This window comes from Manacus candei, unplaced genomic scaffold (assembly GCF_025592945.1).
Source record: "Manacus candei isolate 608988 ecotype Guabito, Panama unplaced genomic scaffold, ASM2559294v1 h1tg000048l, whole genome shotgun sequence".
Taxonomy (NCBI): Eukaryota; Metazoa; Chordata; class Aves; order Passeriformes; family Pipridae; genus Manacus; species Manacus candei.
The window spans coordinates 3,129,066-3,155,350 of NW_026138096.1; the positions used below are offsets into that span (position 1 = coordinate 3,129,066).

The following is a 26,285-nucleotide window of genomic DNA, read 5'->3' on the forward strand; positions in this document are numbered from 1 at the left end:
AATGACTTTCCTCCAAACTGCTTCTCATTCATGCAGAATGTACCCCCACCTAAATCAGCAGCTATCACCTGCGTGTGTTCCTGGTTTTCCCTTCCTTCTGGTTTTCTTTAATAATCCCTTTACATTAACCTACTCTTTTAGGAAGAGAAATCTTATACAAGTAGTGTTTAGGCACATGATATGTATTAAAATGCTACATATCCTTCATCTTCACAATTTAGTGCCCTATTGATAGAAAATGAAATTAAATGGTTTGTTTTCTTCCTTCCCCCACTCCTCAGTATTAAAATTTTGATCATGAATCATTTTTAGACATTCAGACACTGAAGCAGAAGATTCTGACAGCGTTGAAGCAGAGCTTTATATTCAAGATTATCTCAGGTCTCCATCCACAAATCTGATCTGATAAATGCTACTTTTCTGCTTTAGTATATTGCTAGTTTCTTTGTGGCCAGTATGGTGTGAATGTTATCAGAGATATCTTTCTTTCACAGAAATCTGTTTCAAATTTTTGGTGTTGCTTTAAAGCTTCAAGAGATTTTATTATAGACATCTGCTCCCAACTGATGTATGTTAACAGAGACCACCATATTAATAACATGTTGATATTGTAATTCTAAATAAAATAATCAAGAGTATTAATTACTACATTTAAATATTTTTTTATTAGGTAATTAAAATTATTAGGTACTCCTTCTAGGGAGTCAGAACAGTATCCACAGTATTAATTGCCTCTCTTGCATGGCATTGCCTGGTTTACCCTGGTTTTGTGACCCTCCACTCCCTGCCCCAACCTTCCTGTGCAACTGGGAGTGGAGGAGAGGCTGAACCAGAGAGATCAAACGAGCAAGGATGTGAAGTCCTAAATAACAGAGCAGAGAATAAGAGCTAACCATCTTTGATACAAAATTAATCCCTTTTTTGCCAAAGCTTTGTTGTTCGTGTTATTTTAAAAGTATTCTGATATGTTTGTATCTTGGAAATTTCACAACACCGTGATTGTGTGCAGGTATATTCTCTCCACTGCAGTGGCAGATTTTTATGAAGTGTGCCTGAGTAATTTTTTGTTTGCAGTTAGTGAAGAAATTTTAAATCTTTGATTAAAGTATGTAGATGGGGAAAGGGGATATGGAAAAAGACTACAAATTTCATGCTTACAAAAGTATAAACCAAGAGCAGCATATGGACAATTGTTTCTTTCTCCTATTTCTGCTTCAGTGATGGTAACATTTTTTTCAGCTTGGATGACCAACACAGACATGAAGTATTCCATCTTTCCCTTGGAGATTTCCTTACAATGTAAGGGTTTTTTAATATATGGCAAAATAACAAGGACTTAAGAAAAAAGTGCATAGTTACTTGATTTCTTCATGCCTGCAGTAGTCTTCTGTATCTCAGGAGTTGAGTAAACAGTTCACAGTGTGGTAGAAGGCATTTCATTAACATTTATTGCAATTTAAGCTTCCTTCATGCCTTGGAAATGCATTGAGCAGCTTCCAGTACAGCTTTAGTATTTTAGGTGAAATGTGGTCTCCTTTGTACAGCTTTTGACTTCACAGATATACAGAGGGATGAGAAAGAATGGGAGTTGTAATAGTGATCATCTGACAGTTTCTTCTTTCAAAATAAATTATCTTGTGGATAGGGACTGCAGTTAAGATACAGATTGCCATCAGATTTGTTATGCTTAAGTTGCCTTTTCAACTTTTTTTTCTCTTGTATTTATTCTCTATAACCCTCTTTGGGAGCTCCTCAGGGCACTCGCTCAAGGTTATTTTCAAACATTCCTATATTTTCTGTAAAATCCTGTCCCAATTCCCTTGGATGGGTTTTACAGAGGAGAAAGCACAGCAGCTCAAAGCTTTGATGTATGACAGACAGTCCTACTGATGAGCCTCTGCTTCTCCCTGCATTTGAGTGCACAGATACATTTATTGTGGGGGAATTTCCTACTGACCCAGTGGGGATAATTGCACTTTCCTGCAGCAGAGGAGACAAGGCAAGGCTGAAATTCAGCATTTATGGTGCTCTTGCACATGCAGAACTGCAGTCAGCAGGGGAAGACCCTAAAATATGACGCCAAACTGGGGCCTTGCAATGTGGGAACAGCACTTGGTAGGCAGTACACGTTCAGTGAACCAGTTACACATTCAATGAATTTATTAAATTGAGTTCTGGTGAATTTGGTCATTCTTTACAGTGATGATCAAAATCATCTCTACTAATAACATCTGACTAACAAGAATGAGAAATAACCTCTCTCCAGTGGCTACCAGGTTTTATTCAGACATTTATTTTTTCATGTTGTTATAAACATGAAAATTTGGTACTGTTCTGAATGCAGAGGAGTTCCTTTCTAGTCTAATAAAAACCCAATACAAAGGTGGAGCTTCTTTGGTTTTGGGGGGTTTTTTCTGCCTTTCTCAGTGAGTGACTATTTGGTGTCTAATCATGTTATAGTCTCACGGTTTATTTCAGTGATATTCTTAGTGTGCATTTCACACTTTGTTTTTTTAAGTTTGGGGGTTTAATTATGGACACAGGTTTGTTAGAAGATAAATAAAAGCTTTTTATCATAAAGCTGTAGGCCTTCTTTCTATATTCAGATCTGTCTTTGCTATCAGGTTTAGTTCAGATTGCAATCATTTTGAGGTTTGAACCGTATTTTTCCTCTGGCTTTATTCAGCCCTTAAATTGAATTAGTTTTTACTAAAAAACAACTCATCTTTCTCTGTAGTTTTTACCATTCAGCATCAAATGATGCCCAATGGAACTGGAATGCTAAAAGATTTAATGAGTGATAAAAAAAACACTACAAGAAAAATAATAGTACAGAAGGTATCAATTTTTTAACAATGTCAGAAGAACAAACAGGTTGGACAGTCTTACACTGAGCTCTAAATGTCTGGCCTGTGAGTTCACAGTTTGGACCTTCAGTGAATATGGCTTATTTTTCAGGCAGCTGAGCAGCTATTCTTTGGAGAGCCAGTCACAGTAAAAAGAGAAACTGAAGGCAAGATAGAAGAATTTGAGCATACCAAAAAGAAAAAGGACATCATCTACCTGCATAAAGTGTGGCAGAGATGTCCAGAGGGGGAGTAGGAGAGCTAAAGAAGAGACATGGGAGTGCAGAGTGTGGGATAAGATGTGGGCAAGAGAAAACTACTATGGAAAAGGTCAGACCCTTAAAGCTAAAATAAATCAGGAGTGACCAGAGAAAGTGAACACGGGGGCACAGTAACAGAGGAAATAGGGGGTTGATGGCAGTATATGAATTCCAGGTGAGAGAGATAAGGTTTACTGAAGGCTGAGTGGCTTTGAGTATGTCTTTCTTCATCACTGTAGTGGTCAAACAGCTTTATTCATCAGCTGTGAAAACCTCTACTCCCAGCTCTGCAGATAAAAATTTATACACTGACATAAAAATTAATCTCTCTGTGTATTCCTAGAACAGGCGATGATGTGGCAAAATTCAGTTTTAGGTTTGCTAAGTTGCTCTCTCAAGTTGCTACAATAATTAAGATATGGTCCTCATTAAAAATATCAGATCAACAGGACTACTCAATGAGTGTCAGAGGTCTATTTTAATGCAAGTCAACAAACAATAATTGATGTATTGTTAGTAATCAGTAACAATTACTAATATAGTCACTTAGCAAGACTTGCTGAGTGGGAAACCTATTGTCAGTCAATAAACAATAATTGATGTATTGTTAGTAATCAGTAACAATTACTAATATAGTCACTTAGCAAGACTTGCTGAGTGGGAAACCTATTGCCAGAATGCTGCATTTCTCAGCTTTTATGCTAATTAAGTGTATTAGTTATCTAGAATTCCGTCTTTAAAACCTACAGAGAGGCACAGCATGCCTCTTAATTTGAGATGCTGCAGAATTTTCCCCCAGTGGTGCTCCTTCAGCTCTCTTCTGCAAATCTCCTCAGCCACAGAAATGCTCTACAGATGCACCCCAATGCAAACACATGCACTTACATATGTAAAGAGAGTTAACACTAATTAAAGTACCAGCTTATTTCCCAGAGTCCCAGAGTACCTCTACTGCTGAAACTAAGAATTGTGAGCATATATTTAAGGAAGTACATTTCCAGCAAACAGTCCTTTATCTTATCATTATTGTTTAATATTTGCTTTTGAAAGATAGAGTGCCAAAAAGGAATAACTTGTAAGATCTAAAGCTGAGAAATGGAATTATTAAGCCTGAATTGTCTAGATTTCTGTACATATGTATCAGACCTCTTCAGTTAAGGGGCTCAGTCATTGCCTGCTCTTCCCTCCTATGAAACACTTGGTCACCAGTTTCCTCACATGAGACAGAATGTTATCTCCTTGAGATGAAATGTGGCTCCATTTGTGCAAAAACAGCTCCGTGTGGCAGTGTCAGGTTCCCTGGGTGCCACAAACAGCTGAGCTTGTGAAGGCCCCCTGTCTGTAGGGAAGAGAGGAACCCCTGGGCTCCTTCCGCAGACATCTCTGTCTAAACCCCACACAGATAAAAGACAATACAGAGCCTCAGAGGCTTTCATGCTGCAAATGAGTAGGATGTTCTATTTGATGGCAGCAACTAAAAAAATTCTTGAGCGTGCAAGGTGTTTTAACTCCGGCACAATTAATCATGTATGAAGGATTGCGTTGTTCGTGGTGTGAGATGACGTCAAACAAGACAATGAGCACCAGAAGCGTGACTCCTACTGAGGCTTAAACACCTGCCTGTGCCTCTGTGATAACACCTTACAATAATTTGCCTTGAGAACATCCCCAGTTGTTTTCATAATTCCACACAGAATGCAAAATTTTTCCTCTGTTTTTAGAAACTTAGTCCACAGTTCACCAAGATCTAAATGCAGGAGTCTACTTTTCTAGTTGTATGTCCAAACAAGTGGATACATAGTCAACACAGCTAACAGAATCTAAACAGCTATTCAGCTCATCTAAAAATAGGCAGTTATCTGAATGGCTTTTACACTCTACTGACAGTGTTGTTTATACATTCATTGACTATAAATGTATATACAGATGCCTAATTCACAATAGAACCTAATCCAAGCATCTTAACCTGAGAACAGAATCCCTTCTCTATTTTCACTTCAATAAATAGCAAGAATAATCCTTATAATCATTTCAGTGCAAACAGCTACTGTAACAGCAGTTTCTCTGCACAGAGCCTAGTTTAAACACACCTTCACCCCGACTATATTCTTGCCTAGTAATCTTAACCAGGATGTTGGCACCACACTCTGTGGGCTCAAACAGTGTTGCCAATATATAATTCCTTATCCAGATTTGGAATATTTGACAGTTTGATTTCAAGCAACAAGCAATATGTTGCTGACATCTCTTAGGATAGGGAGACTTCTCAAAAGGGTACTGTACTGAAATAGGAGTTGTGGTTTCAGTCAAATCTAACCTGTCATGTCTCATCTATACTAAGCAACAATACCCATATTTATTGCTCTGTGAGTTTGTTTGTAAATGTTCCTTCTTAAAAGCATTCAAAGTTACTCTTACAAGTAATTTATTACAGTCCTTTCTAAGATAGGTGAAGCTTGACATAGAAAAGTGTCATGGGACATGACACCAACATTTCAGGTAGTGGTAGATCAGTTTTTGAATCGTTTATCAAATATAATTTTCTTTTCAAGCATAAACTCTACACCTCCCATCCTGGTCTACTGCAGTTAACCTTTACATACATTAAATATATAACACAACCCAGAGGGGGAAGCATATACAGAACACCAAAGCTCACTTGATCATGGAATATATTCAATCTCTTCTTGGTTTTATGTCCTGATTGCATATATTATGGGATGTCAGGTGGTCAGTTTGAGGAATAAAGGCCCAAATACTATACTGGGTGATGGCAGTGGTGAGGATGTTGGCAAATCCAAAATTTATGCTACATTTGGGGTTTCAGATCAGACTGAATAACACAACCTGGCATGGTTGTTTCCTGCTTGCTGGTCTGCAGTCCTTCTTGGGGCTTGTCACCATCCTTAGCCTGCTCGTGAAGTCCACTGTACTGAACCATACTTTAGCTACCAGGCATGTTGTTTGTAGTTAGCTGCACTCTGGTACGGATGGAGGAAATAGCTGTTAAATAATGCGATAATGTTATTGTCGATACTGTTGTTCTAACAGGCAGTGCATGGACTTTTAGGTAGAGACGTTGATAGAGGGTTTAAGGTAAATTTTAGGGATATTATGCAGTAATTACACACTACAAACAGTGGCTGACAAGCACACCTGTGTGTTTGGAATTCTGTATATTTTCTTTTTGAATTTGCCTGATAAGCTGAGCGAACTCCTGAAGATGTGATACATCTGAATGGATCTATTCCGTATTTCATGCAGTGAAAAACAAAGCAGCTATATGAATTTCAGACATTACAAAACACCACACTTAAAGTGCTAGCTTTTTACAACAGATAAAGCCAGATGTGCTTATCAGTAACAATGCTTTCTTGATTTGTCTTTAGGTAAAGGGCAAATGTAATCAATTTTTTCTCTCATTTAGTTTCACACATGGATTTCTGCCTGTGAAAATTGGAAGAGGGCCTATGCCTGCCTTTTACTGTAAGGAGACTGATAGTCTTGCAATTGCTGGCAGAGCACACACTGAGTATATTCTCCCCTTATTCCTAGCAAAAGCTCTCTACATGGTATCATGGAAGGAAACATCCCCATTGCAATGTATACATTTCCTCCTGGACCAGATAATTCTCTCCAAATGCCACACTCCAGTTAGCACCTAATGAGTTGTGCTCTTCCCATGGTTATCAGAGGCATCACCTGTTCTTGAAAGCTGATTCATACATAGTGTATGACCCTTATACTTGTACACACAGAAGGTCTCTTGACTCTACAACACAGAAAAGATTAGAGTAGTCAGCTGTGAGATTATTGACAAATTACTGCTATGTGGGGATTCTGCATAACTCTTCCATGTGATCTGAAGAAGCATTTGGCTGAAAAAGATTTTTATTTAAAATGTGATGATATTTTGGCATCATCATTGCCGTGTTGACTGTTGTTTAAGGTTCCCCTCAGAGCTACTTGAATGTCTGAGGGCTGTGCTCATGTCCAGTGTTAACTCTAGAAAACAGTTCTAGTAAAGAAAGTGTCACATTTGTCATTGCTTTGAGTCCTTCAGGCAAAATGAAAACTAGGCGTTGGATTGCCCTCAAGTTGCTTGTGCTGGTAAATGTTTGCTTGAAAATGAACCACTGTGTCTGAAAGACAAATCCTGGATAACACGATCTGGACCTTGTTATGTAAAAGCTCAGTTTACAAGGCTACAGTGGTATTTTCCAATTCCAGTCTCTGAGACATTATGCAAAGCAGCACAGAGGAGACAAAGTACAGGTTCACATTCTCACTTGGACAATCTTTCTAGCTTTTATAACACTTAAGAATCTTTGTCTATTTTTCTTGCTATTGCAGGATATAGTTATTGATGGTAAAGTAATTTTGGATCTTCAGGAAGAAAGATATAATGAAATCATCTGTGTTTAATATTTTTATTTTAATTTAGCATCTATGCAAATTCAGGAGACGAACCTAGCCAAAGAAGAGTGTTATCTGGCTATATATACCCAGAAATGTGAAAGGCTAGGTATAGGATTCCTGTATTTTAAAAAGGTCATTTTCTTCAACCTGGGATAACAGTATCTACTACGGCTATTTATCCAAGCTAAAACTGACAAAGACAGTGTTTCCAAAGCCCACTGGCCATCCAGACAAATGCAGATATCATTACTGCCACCTATTGCTACAAGTAGAGAATTGAAGATCTTTTCATAATTGTGTATTTCCAAATGGAGATAAAATTGGAAAATAACAAGCTTGTTCCAGTTAAGGCATTTGTAAATAAACATGTTTTGGTGCCTTCTTTGATAGCTTTATTTTCAGAGCTGTATAAAATTGACTAGTACAAGTGCTAAGAAAATCCAACACTGTCATGGACACCTGGTAAAAAATAGTACTAAACTAGAAAGGAAACCCAGGCAACACTCTACTCAGCATCACAGTAACTTGTTTCTACATATTTAGGCATTACAGGCCCAAGCCTTGAGCCTGATGTCCAGGTACTCTTTAAGGATACATAGGAAGAGGTTAGATCTTCAGAGGCCGTCATTACTGAGGGCTTTTTCACTTGTCATAATTATTACAGCAGTTATATCTTTCGTATAGACTAGCAAATGGTTTTGTTGCCATACAGGAAGAAAAGGCTCAGAAGTGTGATAATAGGCTGGATGATAGGATTCTGATTAGGATCATATGAATGCATACAACCAGATAAATAGCTGGAAATAGTTTTGGATTTTTTTTTTTTTTAATTTCATAAAGCTCCAGGAATGGGAATTTCAGAGAAAAACAACACATTTCAAACATAAGATTTTAAATACAAAGACACAATAAAAAGATTTATTTCCCAAGGCCTATTGACTTGTTGAGTATGTCTGGTTCATGAATAATCCATCACAGATTGCATAATAACAAAATTACATCTTTCTGATTGGTGATAAATGTATTATTTGAGATGGCATGTACAGAGTCTTGTCAAAGATATTTCAGTTTTATGAAATGATTTTCAGATCCTAAAACATTTACTCGTTTTTTTCACACAGAATTCTGTAGAATTCTATTGTTTCTAGATTTAGAAGTTGCCTTAATGAGTACTGTGAGAGTTGAACGTCTAATTAAAATGTCAAAAAGCTATTAAAACACTGTAAAAAAATCAGATTACCTTTCAAGTTGTAATGTTTGTTAGTCTTAAAATTTCTTGAAGGGGAGAGTTAATTTTTCTAAGACATCTGATAACTATCTATCCATGTATATGGATGAAAAAAATCTACTGTAATTTGATGTTTATGAAACTGTATCTCCTAAATCACTTCAAAACTACAAATATGGCCTGATGCCTTATTTGAAGTCTAACATGCAGATTTTATTTTTCTTTTTTCTTTTTTTTTTGGTGAAGCTGAGGTTGGCTAAGTAATTTCCCCTGGATAGAACATAGACCAATTATTATTTGAGACTACAACAGGACACTGGAAGTGATGCCCTTTGACATTGCAAATCATCTGTGCATAAGAGGCTCCAGAAAGTGCAAATGGGAATGACTGGGCTGATTGAATGAATTATTGTTCCCTTTGCTTCTCAGAAAATAAATGTATGCATGAACATCTTGGTGAAAAATAGAAGTTTATTTTGTTTTCAAGCAGAATTAGTGAGTCTCTGCTGTGTTAGAGTTTTCTCCTTACTCAAGAGAGAAATAGCTAAAAAAAAGGTGCATTCCTTTTTATTTATTCCTATAAATAGATCAGCAAAAGCCACGCAACAATAAATTATCTGTGTAACTTATAGCCACTGGCTTTTATTAACAGACACTTTTTCATCATTCCTGTTTCAGTCAGACAACATGAATTGTGAAAGCCTATTGCTGAACTTAGTTGTTCTGCTGGGTGTCAGATGTGGTGCCTGGTGGAAACACATCCAGTTTCATACAAATGAGCATCCACAAGATGTTACTCTTGTTTACAGATCTCTCATAATCTAATATCACATCTCCTCAGCTAATTTCCAGTTTTACTGAATTCTCTAAATTTCAAAATTAGTGATGCACATGGCCATGTCTCATCATAACATTCATTTGAGCAGGAAGAGAAGGCTCTGAAGATCTCTTTATGAAAGAACAGTAAGTGCCAGCAATTACTGGAGAGATCTAAGTGTGTGGTTGTGAACAAATAATCAGAGGTCTGGAGCAGTCAAAGTCTTTCATTCTCATTAATCTAACAGTAAGTAACAGTAAAGAACTCTGAGATTCTTACTATGATTTTTTTTTTAATATCACTGAACAGTTCTTGAAACTAGGAAGGATGTTGGTCAGGAACAAAAAACTAAAAAGATAAATGAGTGATAAGGTGTTGATAAAAGTAAGAAAGGATGCATCAAACTTCTCTAAGGATGTTTCTTGAGCACACCCTCTTGGTAGGTACTCTGCACAGTTCAGCTCTGGAGGATACCTCATTTCTGTGCTGCCCTTATAGAAGCAAAACACCTCTGACAAAATTTATGGCTTGGCTGTACAGTGACCAATATATATTGACTTTTCCTTTATCCAAAGTTTCAACAAATTAATCTAATGTAAACCTCACTAAGTGTGCATTCACTTTCTTTATGAACAGCACGCCTTGGACATACGTATTATTTGTGAATGCAATATCAAATAGGAAGGAAATAAGGTCCCTATCTATGAAAATCAAAATTTGTTCACATTTCTTTCCGTAACCAGCAGAAACCCTTTATAATATATTATATGGTTCACTTTGGGGCTCTGATACAGTGATGTCTTAAATGAATTCAAATAATCCATAGCGGAAGATTATATTTCCCAACTCATTGCCATTTTTATGGCTGTTAAGAACTGTTATACATCTAATATTAATCTTAATGGAAATTATACAGAACTGCTCATGTCAGATTAGCTTGTTTTTCTATGGCAGGTATATGTTAGTTATTGGATGTGAAATACTGGTGTGACTAATTAAATCTAGAAAAAACTAATAAAAAATAAAACCTGGTCAGATATATTCTGTAGTATATAAATGGGTTTTGAGCAAAGAATTGAGAATAATTTAATATTTGAGAGAATTAGCTACTCAGTAGACTGAGGTTATTGGAATTATCCCTGCATGGCCTCATGTTGCTATGCAGAAGTCTTTGGGTATTTTTTAAGGGTAGCAACTGTCTTCCAGACTTTAGCATTTGCATCTAACAGTCAGTGCAGACTTCTAGTCTTCGTATAGCATTCTCTGTATCCAGTAATAAAACCAATCATTTCTTTCAGTCATGACTGTTGGGAGTAACTTGACAAGAGAAAGCAAAGAGGATCATGAAGGTCACTGTAGTTTAAAAACTAGTTAATGTGACTTTCTGTGATCATAAAATTTTTTCTCCCCATGAAAACAGTAATTTCAAATGCCTATTTCTGCATAAGAGAAAAAAAATAACATAAGAAATGAACCGAATAATTAAGAAAAAATCTTTAAACTGAGTATTTCAAGGTTTATCCTAAACCACATACAGTTAGATTGTCAGCACTAAAAGGTGTATGAGAAAACCTTTATTAGAGCTTAAACAGTGTCTACTGAAGTCAGTATAATCCTTCCACTGATATCAAGGGCCTTTGTCTGAATCTTTCTTGTTTTGCATCCTTATGAGAATGCAAAACCCACCTAATTTAATTTCTCCGTTGGATGTTTTGAAATTATCTTTGAGAAAATAAAACCTTTAGCATTCTGCAAGGACATAGGCTGCCTTAACTGTCAACCAATTTTCAGTGATACACATGTAAATATGGGCTCACATCACCCAGACTGAGACAAGCATATCTTGTGACCCATGGAGCTTTATTGCTCTAGGCATTGCCACTGCCCCCCGAGTAGATTGGCTGTGGGCTGCAGTGCTCAGTGGGGTTTATAGGAAGCTACTCAGTTGCTGCTCATGATCTGAAGGGTGGAGAAAGTTCTCTTTGCTCCCTGAAGAACTTGTCTGAATATAAACCATCATAGGTAAAATTCAGGTTGGAAGGAACTTCATGAGGTCTCTAGTTCAAACTTCTGCTCAAAGCATGATCAGATATAACTCCAGACCAGGCTTCCCAGTCATTTATTTAGTCACATCTTGAAAAACTCCAGGGATGGTGACCAAACAACCCCCCTGGGCAGCCTATTCCTCTGTTTGTCTGTCCCCACAGGAAGTTTTCCTTTATATCCAGTCTGAACTTCCTTTTTTGCAACTCACATCTGTTGTTCATATGCTAGATTCTGTCCTTTGAATTAGAGTGAGTACATGTCTTCTGTCTAATCAAATAAAACAGGCAAGAGCTGCTTTTAAAAGTCTAAGACTTCATTTCATTTCAGAACTGAATTTTCTCTGTAAATTGCCTTTGGTTAATGAACAGCTGAAGCCTCAATGGTCCTCGTTCTGAGAAAACCAATCATCATTAAAAAGTGGAAATACTCCATTATAAGTCATGCTGGTAAAACTGCCGTTAACTGAAATGCTGATAGAAGTTACTGTGGGATTTTAGAAGCTCAAGAGAATGGAAATCTGATAATACATTAGATCCTGGTCTGAACCAGCAAGGCAAAGACTGAAATCTGTCAGACATAAAGCTGAAATAATGTACTTTGGATTTTTTGCTGATACCAGATAAAGGGCTGTGAATTCAGACCCATACAGAATTGTTATAGCTGAAATATTTCCTCTGATAACAGCTGTTTGAACTGGCAAAGAACAGCTGTGCCTGTGTTAGAAACACTTGAAATCTTTTGACAAAATGAGAAAATGCAGGCAAAAGCAAAAAAACCACAAGTATAAACATGGCAGAAACCAAGCTTGTGGTGTTTATAACTTTTCTGTAAAATACGAAAGAAGAATAAAACAGGTGGACAGTGATAGTTTTTCAGTTCTCACAGGTTTAAGGGAAAGCATAGATCTTATGTTTGGTGTTATTACGGATGTGTTTCAAAAAGGTGAAGGGAAGACAGTGCCTGTACTTGCCTTAGAAGTGCTTTCCTAAATCAATTAGATTAACCTTTGCTGGAGGAACTCTAGCTGGTCATTTTGTTATCCACATCAATGGCTAAATCTTTGTTTAAGCCTCTGAAGCATCTTTATACAATTATGACTTGTAGTGATCAACCTGAGTTTAATTCTCACTTGTATAATTCAAACCCTGTTTGTTTTGTTCACTTTGGTTTTATGGAATATGAATCCACATTCATGTTCCAAAAGCAAATAGAAAAGTTTCACTGACCACCTAGATATTATTTATTATTTGTTGTATTGCATCTTACAGATCTCTTCTGTTAACTAAGCAACCTAATCCATTTGTTCTTTAGTCACAAGGAATTTTTTTGTTTAACCTTTCTGCAGACCTTTTCTTTTTTGACTGTTTTCTTTCAGGTGCTAAGAAATCATGGAACCCAAAGGACATACCTTTGTTTTAAATTAGAGCACAATACCTTTTTTTCCTGATATTATTCTATAACCTAGTAAGAATTAGTAGGTTATAGAAAAATAGAATCAGTGTGGAGTGATAGGCAATGAACCAGCCATTAATTCTTTTCCTTGAGAAAATCGGGAAATTCATAATTGACTTCACCAGCAGTAATCCTTTCATTTCTAGATGGATGTTTCAAGTCCAGTCCATAAAAATAGAGATGAAAATTACAAGGTCCTCAGTTGATAGTAATACAAAGGAAATTTTTTTGGAGATTGTTGAATTTCAAGCTTTAGAGCAAATGGCATCATCACATGTTTTTCAGTCTTCTTTTCTATAATTAATTGACCTACACAAAAAGTGTGACCTCAGAAAGGTTAGGTATGACCATTAACCATATGAGCAATTCAGATTCTCCCCTTCTGATGTATATATACAATTTCTGTCATTTTATCTGACACTGGCAATGTAATCACCTAGATTTGCTCATTTCTACTGAGATTTCTCAGACTTCTTCAGGTGATATAATCCTCATTCTTTCAACACTTACATAAATATTGTGTTACGCCTCTCCAGAGCTGCACTGCAGGGTATTTCAGTTTTAACCTCATTTCATATTGAAGATTGGTTATTTATTCCCACTATTTTCTTCATGAGTATTCAAACCCCATGACAGAATTTAACTTAAGGTAGAAGATCTGACTAGCTCCGACTGCTATGGACTATATCAGACTCACTAAATTCCACGTATGTATCTCTTACAGGTCTCTTCGATCTCTTATGAACTTCCTTGTAGCCGAAAGGGGTGGAAATAAGTATGAGGGGCTTTGAACTTGGATACATTATTTTGCATAGACTCAGATTAATTCAGGGTAGAAGGGACCTCCAGTCTGATGTTCTGCCCAAAGCAGGGTCAGCCTTCCAATCACATCAGGTTGCCTGAGATTTATCCAGTCAGGTCTTGAAAACCGACAAGAGTGACAACTGCATGACCTTGCCACTTCTTGATTTAGAAATCTGCTTTTACTTCACTTAGTAACACCAGAAAGAAACATTGATGGAAAAGGTAACTAAAACTACAGATTCTTGAACCTATGTCCTTTATTATCGTTGTGAGCCTTTCGGGGAGGACATTCTGACAGGCATAAGCAGTGAACATGAGCTGAGTCACACACATGGTTTTACTGTGTGCAGAGAGAGTACCTTCAAGCATGGGATGCCCACTCAGCCCAGATATTACAGAAGATACAAGTGGATTATTAATCATTCTTTCCTGCTTGGAAATTATATGGAGCACCTTCTTACTGTACTTTCATCTTTCAGGCAAATTTATTTTGACATTTGTAGCTAAGGCAATGAAGAAAGCTAGAAATGGGTTCACAGACAAGATCAATAAGTGGCAGTTAAACTGTGTTTTTCCAGCTTTTTTCTCAACTGTCCACACCTCTGAGTTTCTTGGGTCAGCTGTTATATTAGTCATGCTTGGTCCTGTCACCAAGTAAAGACTTTGAAGGTTTCTCTACTCTTATTTCTATGTTGCTCTGATTTTTCTGCATATAAAAGGAGCGGGAGTAGCACTGGTACAAACTGAGAAAGTTGTGTTTATGAAATCATTGTCAAGGATGCTGTCATAACTCTGTCAGTCATTGCTTGGTGAATGACCAGAGAGCAGTCCAGGGCTCTTCTGAATTCAAACCATGAGTTTGCTCCTTGCAAAAGTCCTTCAATTTCTCTTATGAGCTGGTTCAAGGTATTTGGATTATGAAAGAAGTATTTCAATTAGTTCTCTTATGCATAACAGGAAAACTCTGAAGTTAAGGTTCTGAATTTCACACCCTGTTGTTTGAACATGCTTGCTAAGCGGAAATTTTTTTCAGAAAATTTGATGCATAATCAAAACAGAATTTCACTTATGTAATAAATTTGAATTTAAATTGCTTAACTAAAGAGTTTTTATCTTTTAAATCCACCTTTCTACATAAGGAGTGTTTTTACTATTTAATGAATTTTTGTAGAGTATTTGTTTAGAGGAACTAAATATAACAGATGTCAGAAGCCCTCAGTTCTGAATATATCCAGTAACTTGCAATGCACCCAGACCTGCCACTTCTTCCCCTTGACCATTTTGAACCATCCTTGCCCTGTACCTAGCTGGTAGCAGTCAGTGAAAGGGCAGAGCAATGCCCTTGTTCCTCTGCAGTCTTTGGAGCTTTCAACAAGCTACCTCTGCAGAACAGAGCTTTTAGTGCATGCTGTAAATGGGGGACAAGCACACAACAGTGCTGCTGGAATGCACACTCTTCACGCTGACCCTGTGCTTTCCTTTGTCACCTGCAACGTGAATCTGTGCATCGTGCATGGCTCCTGCCATGTGATCCCAAAACAGCAGCATCTTGCTTAAGGAACTTGTTTACCTCCTCTCAAGTTAGCCCATGACTTTTACTTGCTGTAAAAGCAGTTTAAAACAGCCTGTTTTGAGATCAGAGGCATGGTTATGAGTCTATCATGTTGCCCCAGGGACTGAGGGGTTGGGCTGCTGTGTGCAAAGCAAAACACCCCGTGGTATCTGCCCCCAGCTACAGTTCTGCCTCTGAGCAAAATGAGCAAAGCTGACAGTGCCCACAGTGGGGAACATCCCTTAGGTAGGAAAAGCTTTATGTTCTGTGCACATCTGTATCAAGTATCAGCCACTGCCTGAATTAGTCACAGAAAGATAAGCACAGATCTAATTTTACCACTCAAACTTTCTGAGCATTACAGATGCAAACTGCATGAAGAATATATTTGATGATACATACAGTTGTCAAGTGGATTTGTCAGTGTCTTTTCTGGTGGCTATAAAAATGTATGGACTATTTAATGATGCAATACCATAGCAGATATTCAAATTGTTTGAACTCGTCTTAAAAAAAGAGCTAGAAAAGGCACAGTCTTGTAATGAGCAATCCCTGCATGCTGTATTGTTATACATATGGCAGTAGCTCATAAAGCTGAATTTTTCCTTTTGATCAGTTTTATTCTCAGTGAAGTACTAGTGATTGTATAATTCCAAATTTTAATTTTCTTTAAGTGGGAAAAGAGTTTGGAGTGATGTTGAATGTATCACTCATTTTAGGAAGGCGCAGAAAGGTCCCAGTGTACTTGTGTGTGCCCCCAACCTTTTTACCCATGTAAAAAGTACAATCGGTTTGTGCTTGTTAAAATTTGTGAAGGCAAAGTTTAAAATATTTAATTTAACTTTCAAAACTTTTACATGCTTACTTCCATTGAAAGTCATTGCTGTATTTTCAAGTGATGGATCAGCAACAAAGACTATTTCACATGAAATCACAATTCCAACTCTTATCAGAAAACAGTTATCAAAAACCAGAAATCATTTTGTCACTAGCAAATATATTTGATACTATCTGAACACTAACTCTTTTAAAACCTGCCTCATCAATTGAGAACTTAGATATAACACTGGATATAAAAATACATAGAATTTCCTATGATACTTCAACCAAAGATAAGTTTTATAATATAAACAAAGATATTTACTCCTACAGTTTACCGGTAACTCACAGCTTGACCCATATGAAATCAGGGAAGGAAAGTGTTTGATATGATAAATGTTATACCAAGTGACTTCAGGGGACAGGAAAGACACAAGTCAGTTTGGAAGGTTTTGGGTGAAATAGGCTCTAGGACAGATGTTCTCTATATATTACACATAAATAGAACTACCACTGAATCAGACAGTTATAGGTAGCCTGTAAGTTGTGCAAAAGAAATACAGTATTTCCCACTGAAATACAGGGATAATTTAAAATTTCCATTCCAGATGGTCATTCATAGTGAAATCCTTTTCCTTACATGGACACATATGAGTCCTACATTATTTCCAAATGTCCAGAGAATTATTCAAACTAATTTCTTATTTATCCTATGTTTCCCCAGCTGCTGCTACATGACTTATAAACATAATCTTAGCATACTTAATAATTTCATATGATTCTCAAGAAGAATAGAAAGTGTGGGATCCAGATTCCTAAGGAAGGTGTAAGCTTCCTTCTTCTGTCAACAAAGATTTAGAGTTTGAGTGATGACTAAGCTCATATCGTGCAAACAATATATATTATAATTGCTATTGCTATCTTATTCCTGTATGATGTTTACTTGAGAAGTCCTTCTGTAATTAAAATAAAAAAAAAAATGTTCTGGTGTAACATATTTTCTTTTTGCAACTTTTTCCTTTTTTCTTTATTCCATTTATGGGCACATTGGCAAAAAACTTTCCTAGGAAATGGTTAAATTGGAATAATCAAGCTATCAAGTCATCTGTTGTCTAAAAGAAATTAAACAGGTGGGAATGTTTGGAGTGTCATTTGCAGACTTATTCAACAGCTTATTTTGACAGTTTATGGTACCTTGTTTTTTGAGATAAGGGGAAAATTCAGTCCAAGGGGAAAAAGTTTTGTTCAAGGTGGACTGATGCCTCTGCCATTCTGTCAGTGCCACACCAAAGAACACAGCTTCAAAACTGCGTGAACTGCAGGCTACCAGGGACAAGGCAGTGCCACACAACACTGCCACATCACACTCACCAAGCCCTAGGGTGAGCCAAACCACAGACTGATCCAGCTGGCAAAAGCAATGAATTTCCCCCAGAACAGGTCCACACCAACAGCAATAATGCTGGACCCAGTGAGAGAGTGGGAATGCCTGTCAATGGTGAGGAAAAGTTGTCTCCATCCCTCCTGCCAGCAGCATGAACTTAGGTCAATGGAAAATGATCCTGAAAGTGAAACTCTCTAGGGCAATATTGTTCTTTTGTGTCAAGAAGGACGTTGTTGAGCTGATGCTTCAGCCCATCATAATGTTTATCTTCCCTTACCCCCTCACCATTTCCCTAACAGCATAGTACCTGCTGGTACAGACAGCCATGTGGGGATTCAGGGGCTAACAGGAGACGTACTCAATTAGCACAAGATAGCTCACAGGACTCTGCAGTGTGTGAGTGACCACGCATGTGAGTGTGGCAGATTAGCAGGCTCTGGCAGACAGGGTAAACCACCAATGTTTCCAGTTAAATTATTTCTGTGAGATATGGAGTCCCTGAAGCAGTCAGGCACCTTCTAGATGCAAATCTTCCATCTCATTGTTCCCACTGTTATAAAGAACAAATCACATAATCTTGAAAACCAATCCCATGTCAATGCTAACCATATGAAAACAAACCCACAACAAATGGAAACCTAGAGAGCCTCTTTAGTATGCATGTTTTCTCAGGGAAATAGGGATGTAGATAAAAATCATTTGCCTTTGCATATGACATGGTTTTCATTGGTTTTGTAATAGTTTAAGTGACTTAGCCCTCATACCCAGATGGGAAAAACTTAAAAATTGGAGGTTTCCTTTGGGTATGAAATGTAATGCATTCCTTTCCTTATTTTCCAGGGACATCAAACCTGACAACATACTATTGGATGAACATGGTGAGTATTGACTGCTTTCTCTCAGAATCTCTAATTCTTGAGATCTCAGCAGCGTGCTCATGCTTTGTAAATCAGCTTCAGATGTTGAATTCCTATCTAAATCTGGACTTTCTCTGCAAAGTCCCTCGAACACTGTGGATTTTGTAATTTTCCCTCCTGCTGCAAAAGAAATGTGCGGATCTGAAACTTCAGGTCTGAAAACAAAGGAATTTAATATGAATTGAGATCACCAGGGACACTTGATAAAAAGAAGTTAATATTTTTATTAACAGGATTTCTGTGCACCATCATAATCCCTTTTTAGATGCCTACCAGTAGAACTGTACCAAGTACTTTATTCACTCTTTTAGAACTCTGAAGAGGTAAGAAATTTCACATAGCAAATTATTTCCCATGTAGGTACTCAAAATTACTTTCTTAAATTTAGATATGGATTTTGGAAATTTCTCTAGTTCTGAAAATTTTTAGCACCTCTATATTTAGTTCTGGCTTAAATAGCATTAAAAAAGAACTAGACAACATAAAGAGTTTTGAACTTCCAGTGTAAATTCCATTTTGTCAAACATAAAAGGCATGATATGAAAAAAAAAAGCCAATGTCTTTAATTTTACACATATACACTCTAGGTATTTAGCTAAAACCTCGTGTATCTTCATGCAACTATTGATAGGAAAAAATGAGAAAATACAGGTAAAAAGGACATTAACCTTTTATCAGTTAGAACAGAAATACATAGAGGAAAAAGACTAAATGGAAAAAGGAGATGTGTGTTTGTAACTGTGGGAAAGTCCTGTGCTCTGTTCACTTCAGAAACTGATTAAAAGCAGATAATCTCTGAGAAAATATAATCTTGAAATTTTGCCAACAATAGTGTTATGTTTCAAAATCTGTTGCAGAGCTGCAGGGTATACAATTTAAAGTTGATTAAAGAGATAACATTGTGCGAGGGTGAAGTTTGTCCCTGGGAACATGGAAGCTAAGTAATATTAGAGTTTTAAAACATCTAGAACTTCAGCAATTTAATGTTTGAGACCCATAAGTGTTAATGTTCCCTAGACACTAATATCAGCAAATAAGCATGAAATAGAAATGCCTTGTCTTTAAGTCCTGGGTGAATTAAAGATGTCAACAGCAACACAAAATGAGCATGAGTATGTTAATCTCTGACTGACAGCCTTTGAAGTACTGTCACCCTTATCTCTCCTTGCCCCTCATCAAGGTCAATTACTGAACAAAATCAGCCTCTTGTGAGAGTTTTCCTATGAAGCCTCAAGTATCACAGAGAAAAACCTACATAGAGCATGAGCACTATGCTGCAAAATGAAGGCATTTATTGTGATTATAAGCTGTTCAGCAACAAAATTATCTGTAGGCAGCTTGGAAATTTTGGGCTGGATGGCCCCTTTTCCTCAAAGCAGCAGAATGCTGCTCCCTCATAGCACACCTGCAGACAAGCGATGAAACAACGTGCTTCTCCAGATGCGCAGATGGATCTTGGCCAGCAGAACTGATCAGCTCATGGATTCAAACAGGTTAAAAGACCTGTTATGTGTTTGAGAGAAAGAATTCTCTGAACCTGGAAAAGGGTCTACACACATACTTCAACTCACTAAATGGGGCGATATCAGTAGGACAAGTGTGTGTGTACTGTGCTCATTTCCATAGGTTTACTTTACAGATAACTGAAAGACATAGAGGTGTTCTAGATCATATGGTTTATTTTGGATGTCTTCACTATACACGAGTATTTATTTGTCTTTGGTGACTAATATCTAGAAGTTTTGAGTTAGGATATAGATATACACCTTACAGATGTATATTTTGCAAGAAGAATGCTATCCTTGAAGTTCCTAAAAGCTCTGATTAAGCTGCAACATAATAACATCATTTTTACAAAATCATCAGATTTCATTTAATGGAAAAATATGCTGAATATATGCACTGCAAATATGTTGGTTGCAGAGGAAGCATAACAAATTCACCTAATATGAGTCTAACCAGGTGCACAGGAAGGAACTTGATTTTAGCCCATGGCCTCTGAGATGGCACAACAGTTTCCTATACACTTGACTTTAGCCCTAGGTCTTTCTTACAGTATATTAAACAAATTATGTTTACATAAAATATCATGGAATTGGATATGCACAATATTCCTGACTGAGACTTTGTCTCAGTGAGTTAGATTCTTTTGGCCTTGCTGAAGAAACCTAGTCTGGCTGAAGTCAACATGTAGTTTACGCCATTCACATTGAGTTACATCTTCAAGCAGTCAAATTGACTGACTTTCATAACATATACCAAGAATATATATTACAGATATTTCTGCTCATTGAAACTAATTTAACTGCAATTTATCTGTATTGCCTAGAGAACATACCTCAGGAATACAGAAGTAGTGAAAATGGGAGATTCTTCTTAACCCTTAAAAATGACTGACCTAATTTATAAATAAAAAAAAAAAAAAAAAAAAAAAAAAAAAAAAAAAAAAAAAAAAAAACCAAAAAGAAACATATACAACATATTCCAAATCATTCTGGCAGAGAAAGTCTGAATTTTCCCGTATACTTTTCAGCACAGCCACATCTCGACCCAGGTTCTGATGCATTAGTGGAAATAAATATTTGATGATCATGAATAGCGTAATGCTACATGAGAATGGGATAATCAGCTGCTTAAAAAAGTGTTCAGCCTCTGTCAGAGGATGATTGCACAATCTCCTGGAAAGATTCCCCATCCCACCTCTGAGGAGAGAAAGTAGGGATGGTTTCAGGGTTCACTCTCTGGACTGGAATCAGACCTCTCTAAGGAAATGAATGCTGTCCATAAAGCTCTTCTGTTACATTTCCTTCTCAGCTTTCCCAGAAAGCTCTTCCTCTTATGACTAACACTAATCTTTAAATTTGGTAGCAGTGCCCTGTTCTGCTAACATACATCTGAAACAGAACTATTCCAGTCTCAGCTGAAGGAACTACCTAGTGTTTCAGGACAGCTACTACTACTGTATTGTACAGAGAAAAGCATTATGTAATTCTCCTAAAGACAGTATTCTGCTTCCTCTGCTATTCCTTTCATTTTAATGGTTTAGAACCATATAACTGAAATGACAGCATTTGGAACTGGAATCTGACAAGTCTGGTCCATGTTGTATTTTTTTGGTGAAATATCAAAGAAATTAAAGATGTCTTTAAAACTTTCCATGATCAATTAACCATGATGTCTAAATGGATGTAGAATTTCCTAAATGCAGAAAACAAGCAGTGGCAAACAGATTAGTACATTGGCTTTTTTCAGAGATGATAACATTTTTTTTATAGCTATTTGGTAGCACCATTTAAATTAACATTTCTGGTTGTTCTGCAGAAATTGCAGGGCTCTACTTTTTCATTCAGGCTTTGCATTGTACAGAGAGACCACACGATTATTACAGTCTGTTAACAGGAAATCTGCAAGGGTTTGATTTCCTCTCAGTCAATTTTCCAGGATGTCATTTCATAAGATGCAGCAAGATCCCTGCTTGGTTTACTGAGGAAGAACTCCCTGCTGGGTCAGATCCAAGACCTTGGCCAGCATTTTGTCACAACTGGTGGCAAGAGGAGGTACTATTCATGGAACATGCCTTTTGCCACTTGGCTGTCAAATGCTTCAGTGTTTCCTATCACCCACAATTTTTGTAGGAGGATATTAGACCATCTCTGTTAATGAGTTCGTTTAGTGCCGCTTTGAAGCTGTGGCTGATATTGGCCTCTACAAGCTCCTGGAGGAACAAACTGTAGAAGTTCACCGTCCTTCATGAAGGGAAAGTGTTTTCTTTAGTGCGTTTTAAAATGCTCTTCTTGCAAAAAAAAAAAAAAAAAAAAAAAAGGAAAAAGTTCCACTTCTAGAATTGCAGGATTCGATGAATAATAACTTAGAATCACAATATTCAAGATATTCAAAAACTCCTTCCACACTCTCCTGTCAGCAGAAGAGCCTCAGCCTTTTCAATGTCTCATCAGGAAGAAGTTTTGCCCCTCTCGCTTGCCACAGTGTAACAGGCATGCAGTCTTTCAGTTTCAGAGCAGAAGAGCAACCACAGTGGATCAAAGACCCATCTAATTGAGCTTCTTGTCTCCAAGAGTCTCCAAGAAATGCATGACAGAGTAAGATATAAAAAGAGTCTAGTTTTGGTGGTACTTTCCCCAGGTGCTCACCCAGCTTCCATCTTTTTGTTACTGAGGCATTTCCTGAGCTGGTTATGGTTTCCAAATATTTAATAACTTTCATTGCCCTTTTCCAAGATCTTTTCTGGTGTTTCCTTGAGTGAAGAGAACTTTTAGCATCCTTAACATCCTGTGTAAGGGTTCTTAGCTTGAAAACAGATTATGTGAAGACTCACTATGTGTTTATTAATTTTGAAGGCCCTATCTGCTAATTTCACGGAATGATTACTAATTCTAGTCTTGAAACTGTTTCCTGATGGCTCTCCATATTGAAATCACATAATATTGCACTTTCAGACTTAACAGGACTATTTACATTATATAGGTTTTGGGGTTTTTGTAGATTTACATTTTATAGGTTTACATTTTAGGTTTTGGGGTTTTTGTAGATTGGATTTTTGCATCAGATAGTGGTGATTTTATTCAGTAAAATAATTTCATTATGAGTGAGCAAGGCTAATTGAATCTGGAATTCATAGTAACTTATTATAAATTATTATATTATTTTGTGATCATCAAATTTTTCCTTAAAACTCTATTTCATTGATTACATCTCAGCTCTCATTTGAAAACTAACAGCAAAATCAAAAGATGTAGCCAATGAGCAATCTTGACCTTAGAAGAAAAATGGCATGAAAGAAACCCACCCAAAAATTAATAATTTGAGCTCCAATATTAAATTCTGAATACCAGAACTGGCAGCATTATTACTGTATACTGATATCTAAGAGACATCTCCACTAAAGATGTACCGGTGTGTCTGCACTAGGGCTGGTCCTTATCCTACCCATAGGCAATTTTCAGGGACTGTATCTCATTTAATCCTCTGATCTTGATCAGCAAGATGAAGGTTTCCAGTATAACTCATCCACCTGAAGCTATCTAGACTTTGAAAATGTATCTGAAACTTTTACATGCCTACGTGGCCATTTAGCAGCCTAACCTTTTGAAATGCATGGCCTTGCTGAACCCATCTATAGCCACGCACTGAGGTTGTACCAATCTCCCTGATGAAATGTGGAAGACTGCCAAGCCATGCCAAGTTCAGGTGTGTGTGTGAGCTTATGCTCTCATACATAGTACAGATGAACCCAGAGATGCTTTTTAAATTGTTCATAGGGTTTGACCTTCTGAGGGCAAATCAGATTGAATTTGCTCCAAAATATTACTGTGCTGAGATTTCTGATCAGCTCTAATGCATGCTGAGTTGGTGACATTAACTCCAATATAATATTTCTTCTCTCTGCCCTCAAATTCACCCCTTTGGTTACAGACTCGGAGAAATTCAATGAGGTTTGAAATCATGTACATTTTCCTCTGCTAAATGTTAGTCAGCCAACCCCAGACACCTTTCAGGACTTGTTGTAATAGTCATTAAGATTTGCTCAAAAATTAAATAATAGTCCAAACAATGATCATTTGTTGTTTACCTCAGATACCATGATTTCAGACCATGTGAAAAAGCGAGGCATAAAAGTCACATGGCATAAAGCTTTCCAAAGTCATACACTGTACTGCAGGTATTAACTTACCCCGGTAAAGCCCTACAGGAAGCCTTCACAGTCTGTAAGAGCTAAATCCAAGTGGCACTGACATTCTGCTTCAATATTGTATCAGGGTATAGACTTGGTTTTGACATTTACTTGTTCACAATCATATCCAGAAAGGGAGATCAAGTACAAGGTGTGAAGCTCAGATGGAAAAAAGTCCCCAGGAACAGAAAGTTTGGAAGCAGTATGAGGTGTCCCAGAATATTTTCTGCAGCAATAGCAACCTTCCCTTTTCCTATGCACAACAGTTGCAGTAAAAACAGGTCTTAGAGGCTGATAAGAAAGACTCCTATAGAGAATTGGGGTCTAACTGTTTCTTGGAATATTCACACCAGGAATAAAAAACATTTAAAAATGCCAAAAAAAGCCCAAACCCACACCCCACAAAAACAAACAAACAAACAAACAAAAAAAAAAACCCAAACAAACAAATCCTTAGGCTTAGAAGACTTGAAAACCTTCAGAACTCTGCCTCGACACCCTCCAGCCCTCCTCCACTGCTCACAGGCACAGGGCATTCATGCCCCTTCTCTGGCCTGTCCCAGACTCAGCCCCTCCCCATGCCCCCAGCTCCCACCAGGCGTTGTGTGCGGTCTCTGCAGCAGCACAGCCATTCACCTGCCTGCAGAGACCTTCTTTTCCCTCCAGCGTCAATTAGCAGCCCTTTTAGCACTAGGCAAGGGCTGCCTGCAGAAAGGCAGTGGGCCATGGAGTGGCCGTGTGGAGGGGAAGAGCAAAGGTGGAGTTTTTCCAGCAGTATAGACATGGCTCCACTGTGCCCTACTGCATGTAGAGGAGCTGCCTGTTGTTGCTGTATTGGCAGCAGGATGCATAGGAGCTATGCTTCCCAATCCATCCCTTAGCTTGTAGAAAGGCATTTTTAACAAAAAAAAAAAAAAAAAAATCAACCAGTGCATTCAACAATTTACGTGTGCTATTTTGGTTTTGTTAAATGAAAAGGACACTAATAAAAGGGAGAGAAAACAATGCACTGCAGGAGAGGCAATTTTGATTGCAAATATGAATCGGTCTGAATGGATGTTTTGCAATGGGTAATCATGCTGGTAGTCTAATAGGGAGCATCACTTACAGTGCTGTCATATAAGTGACAGAACTTTTATTTATCTGTCAAAAAAACGGAAAGTATTAGTGTCCAGAGATCCTTGCAACATTTCATTCTACAGTGTACACGAAATTGCTTTACACTACTGCAATGAGGAGGCTATATCTGGTTCAGGTACCATTTCAAAGAAGCCTTCTGCCATAGTGTTTTATGATGGCAGAAATGAACTGCAAATATGCTACACTTCAGCCACCAGGAAGATGGAATACCATCTTGGAATTGTGATGTCAGGCTGGGCTGTGAACGTTAATTCGTGTTATGACAGCTTAACACCTCCTGCTCCTTATAAAGGGATGGCTTTCATCTGCTCACAGCTTTTGTCTGCCCTGTAGATGTCTTCCTGAGCTGGGCATTTTAAGAAGAATGTGTCAATAAAATCTAAGTAGGTTTCTTGAGAAAAGTACAGAAAGCATGCAAACCATTTCATCGAACACTTTTACTATATCTCCCGTTTGGGGAAAGAGCTTTAAGTTTAGCAGTAGGAAGTGCATTCTTCCTTTTCCCCTTCAAAACTAACTCAGATCTGGCCAAACTAGGGTCCTCTGAGACATTCAGTTCACACATGTGTAGCTGCAGAGTCGTCATAGGCTGGCAGATACATTTCCTGTGGACTTTGAGCAGGATCTAGGTTAGACTGTTGGAGCAGCATAACATTTGTAGATACAGCTCTTCCTTCATCAGGCATCACTGTAAAATCCAACATCAGTCATTTGTTACAGTCTTTTCATCTTTGGCAGCAAACATAATAACAACCTCCCTCACTTAATAGCAGCATCATGCCCAAACTCTGATTCATTCTGTGGGTTGAATGAGGTTGAGACTTGATTAAAAAAAAAAAAATCACATGACTTTGTCACTCAAGAGTCTAGTCCAACACATGATGTATTAATCCTGATCTGAGTGCAGTG

General features: G+C 37.5%; 1 protein-coding gene across 1 annotated transcript in view; it reads left to right on the forward strand.

The window, feature by feature from the left end:
* Positions 1-26,285, forward strand: part of STK32B (serine/threonine kinase 32B) — a 176,507-nt gene that overhangs the window by 101,012 nt on the left and 49,210 nt on the right. Inside the window, exon 5 of the mRNA XM_051798294.1 lies at positions 18,468-18,505. Within this exon, the coding sequence (XP_051654254.1) occupies positions 18,468-18,505 (38 nt within the window). The remainder of the gene's footprint in view (positions 1-18,467; positions 18,506-26,285) is intronic.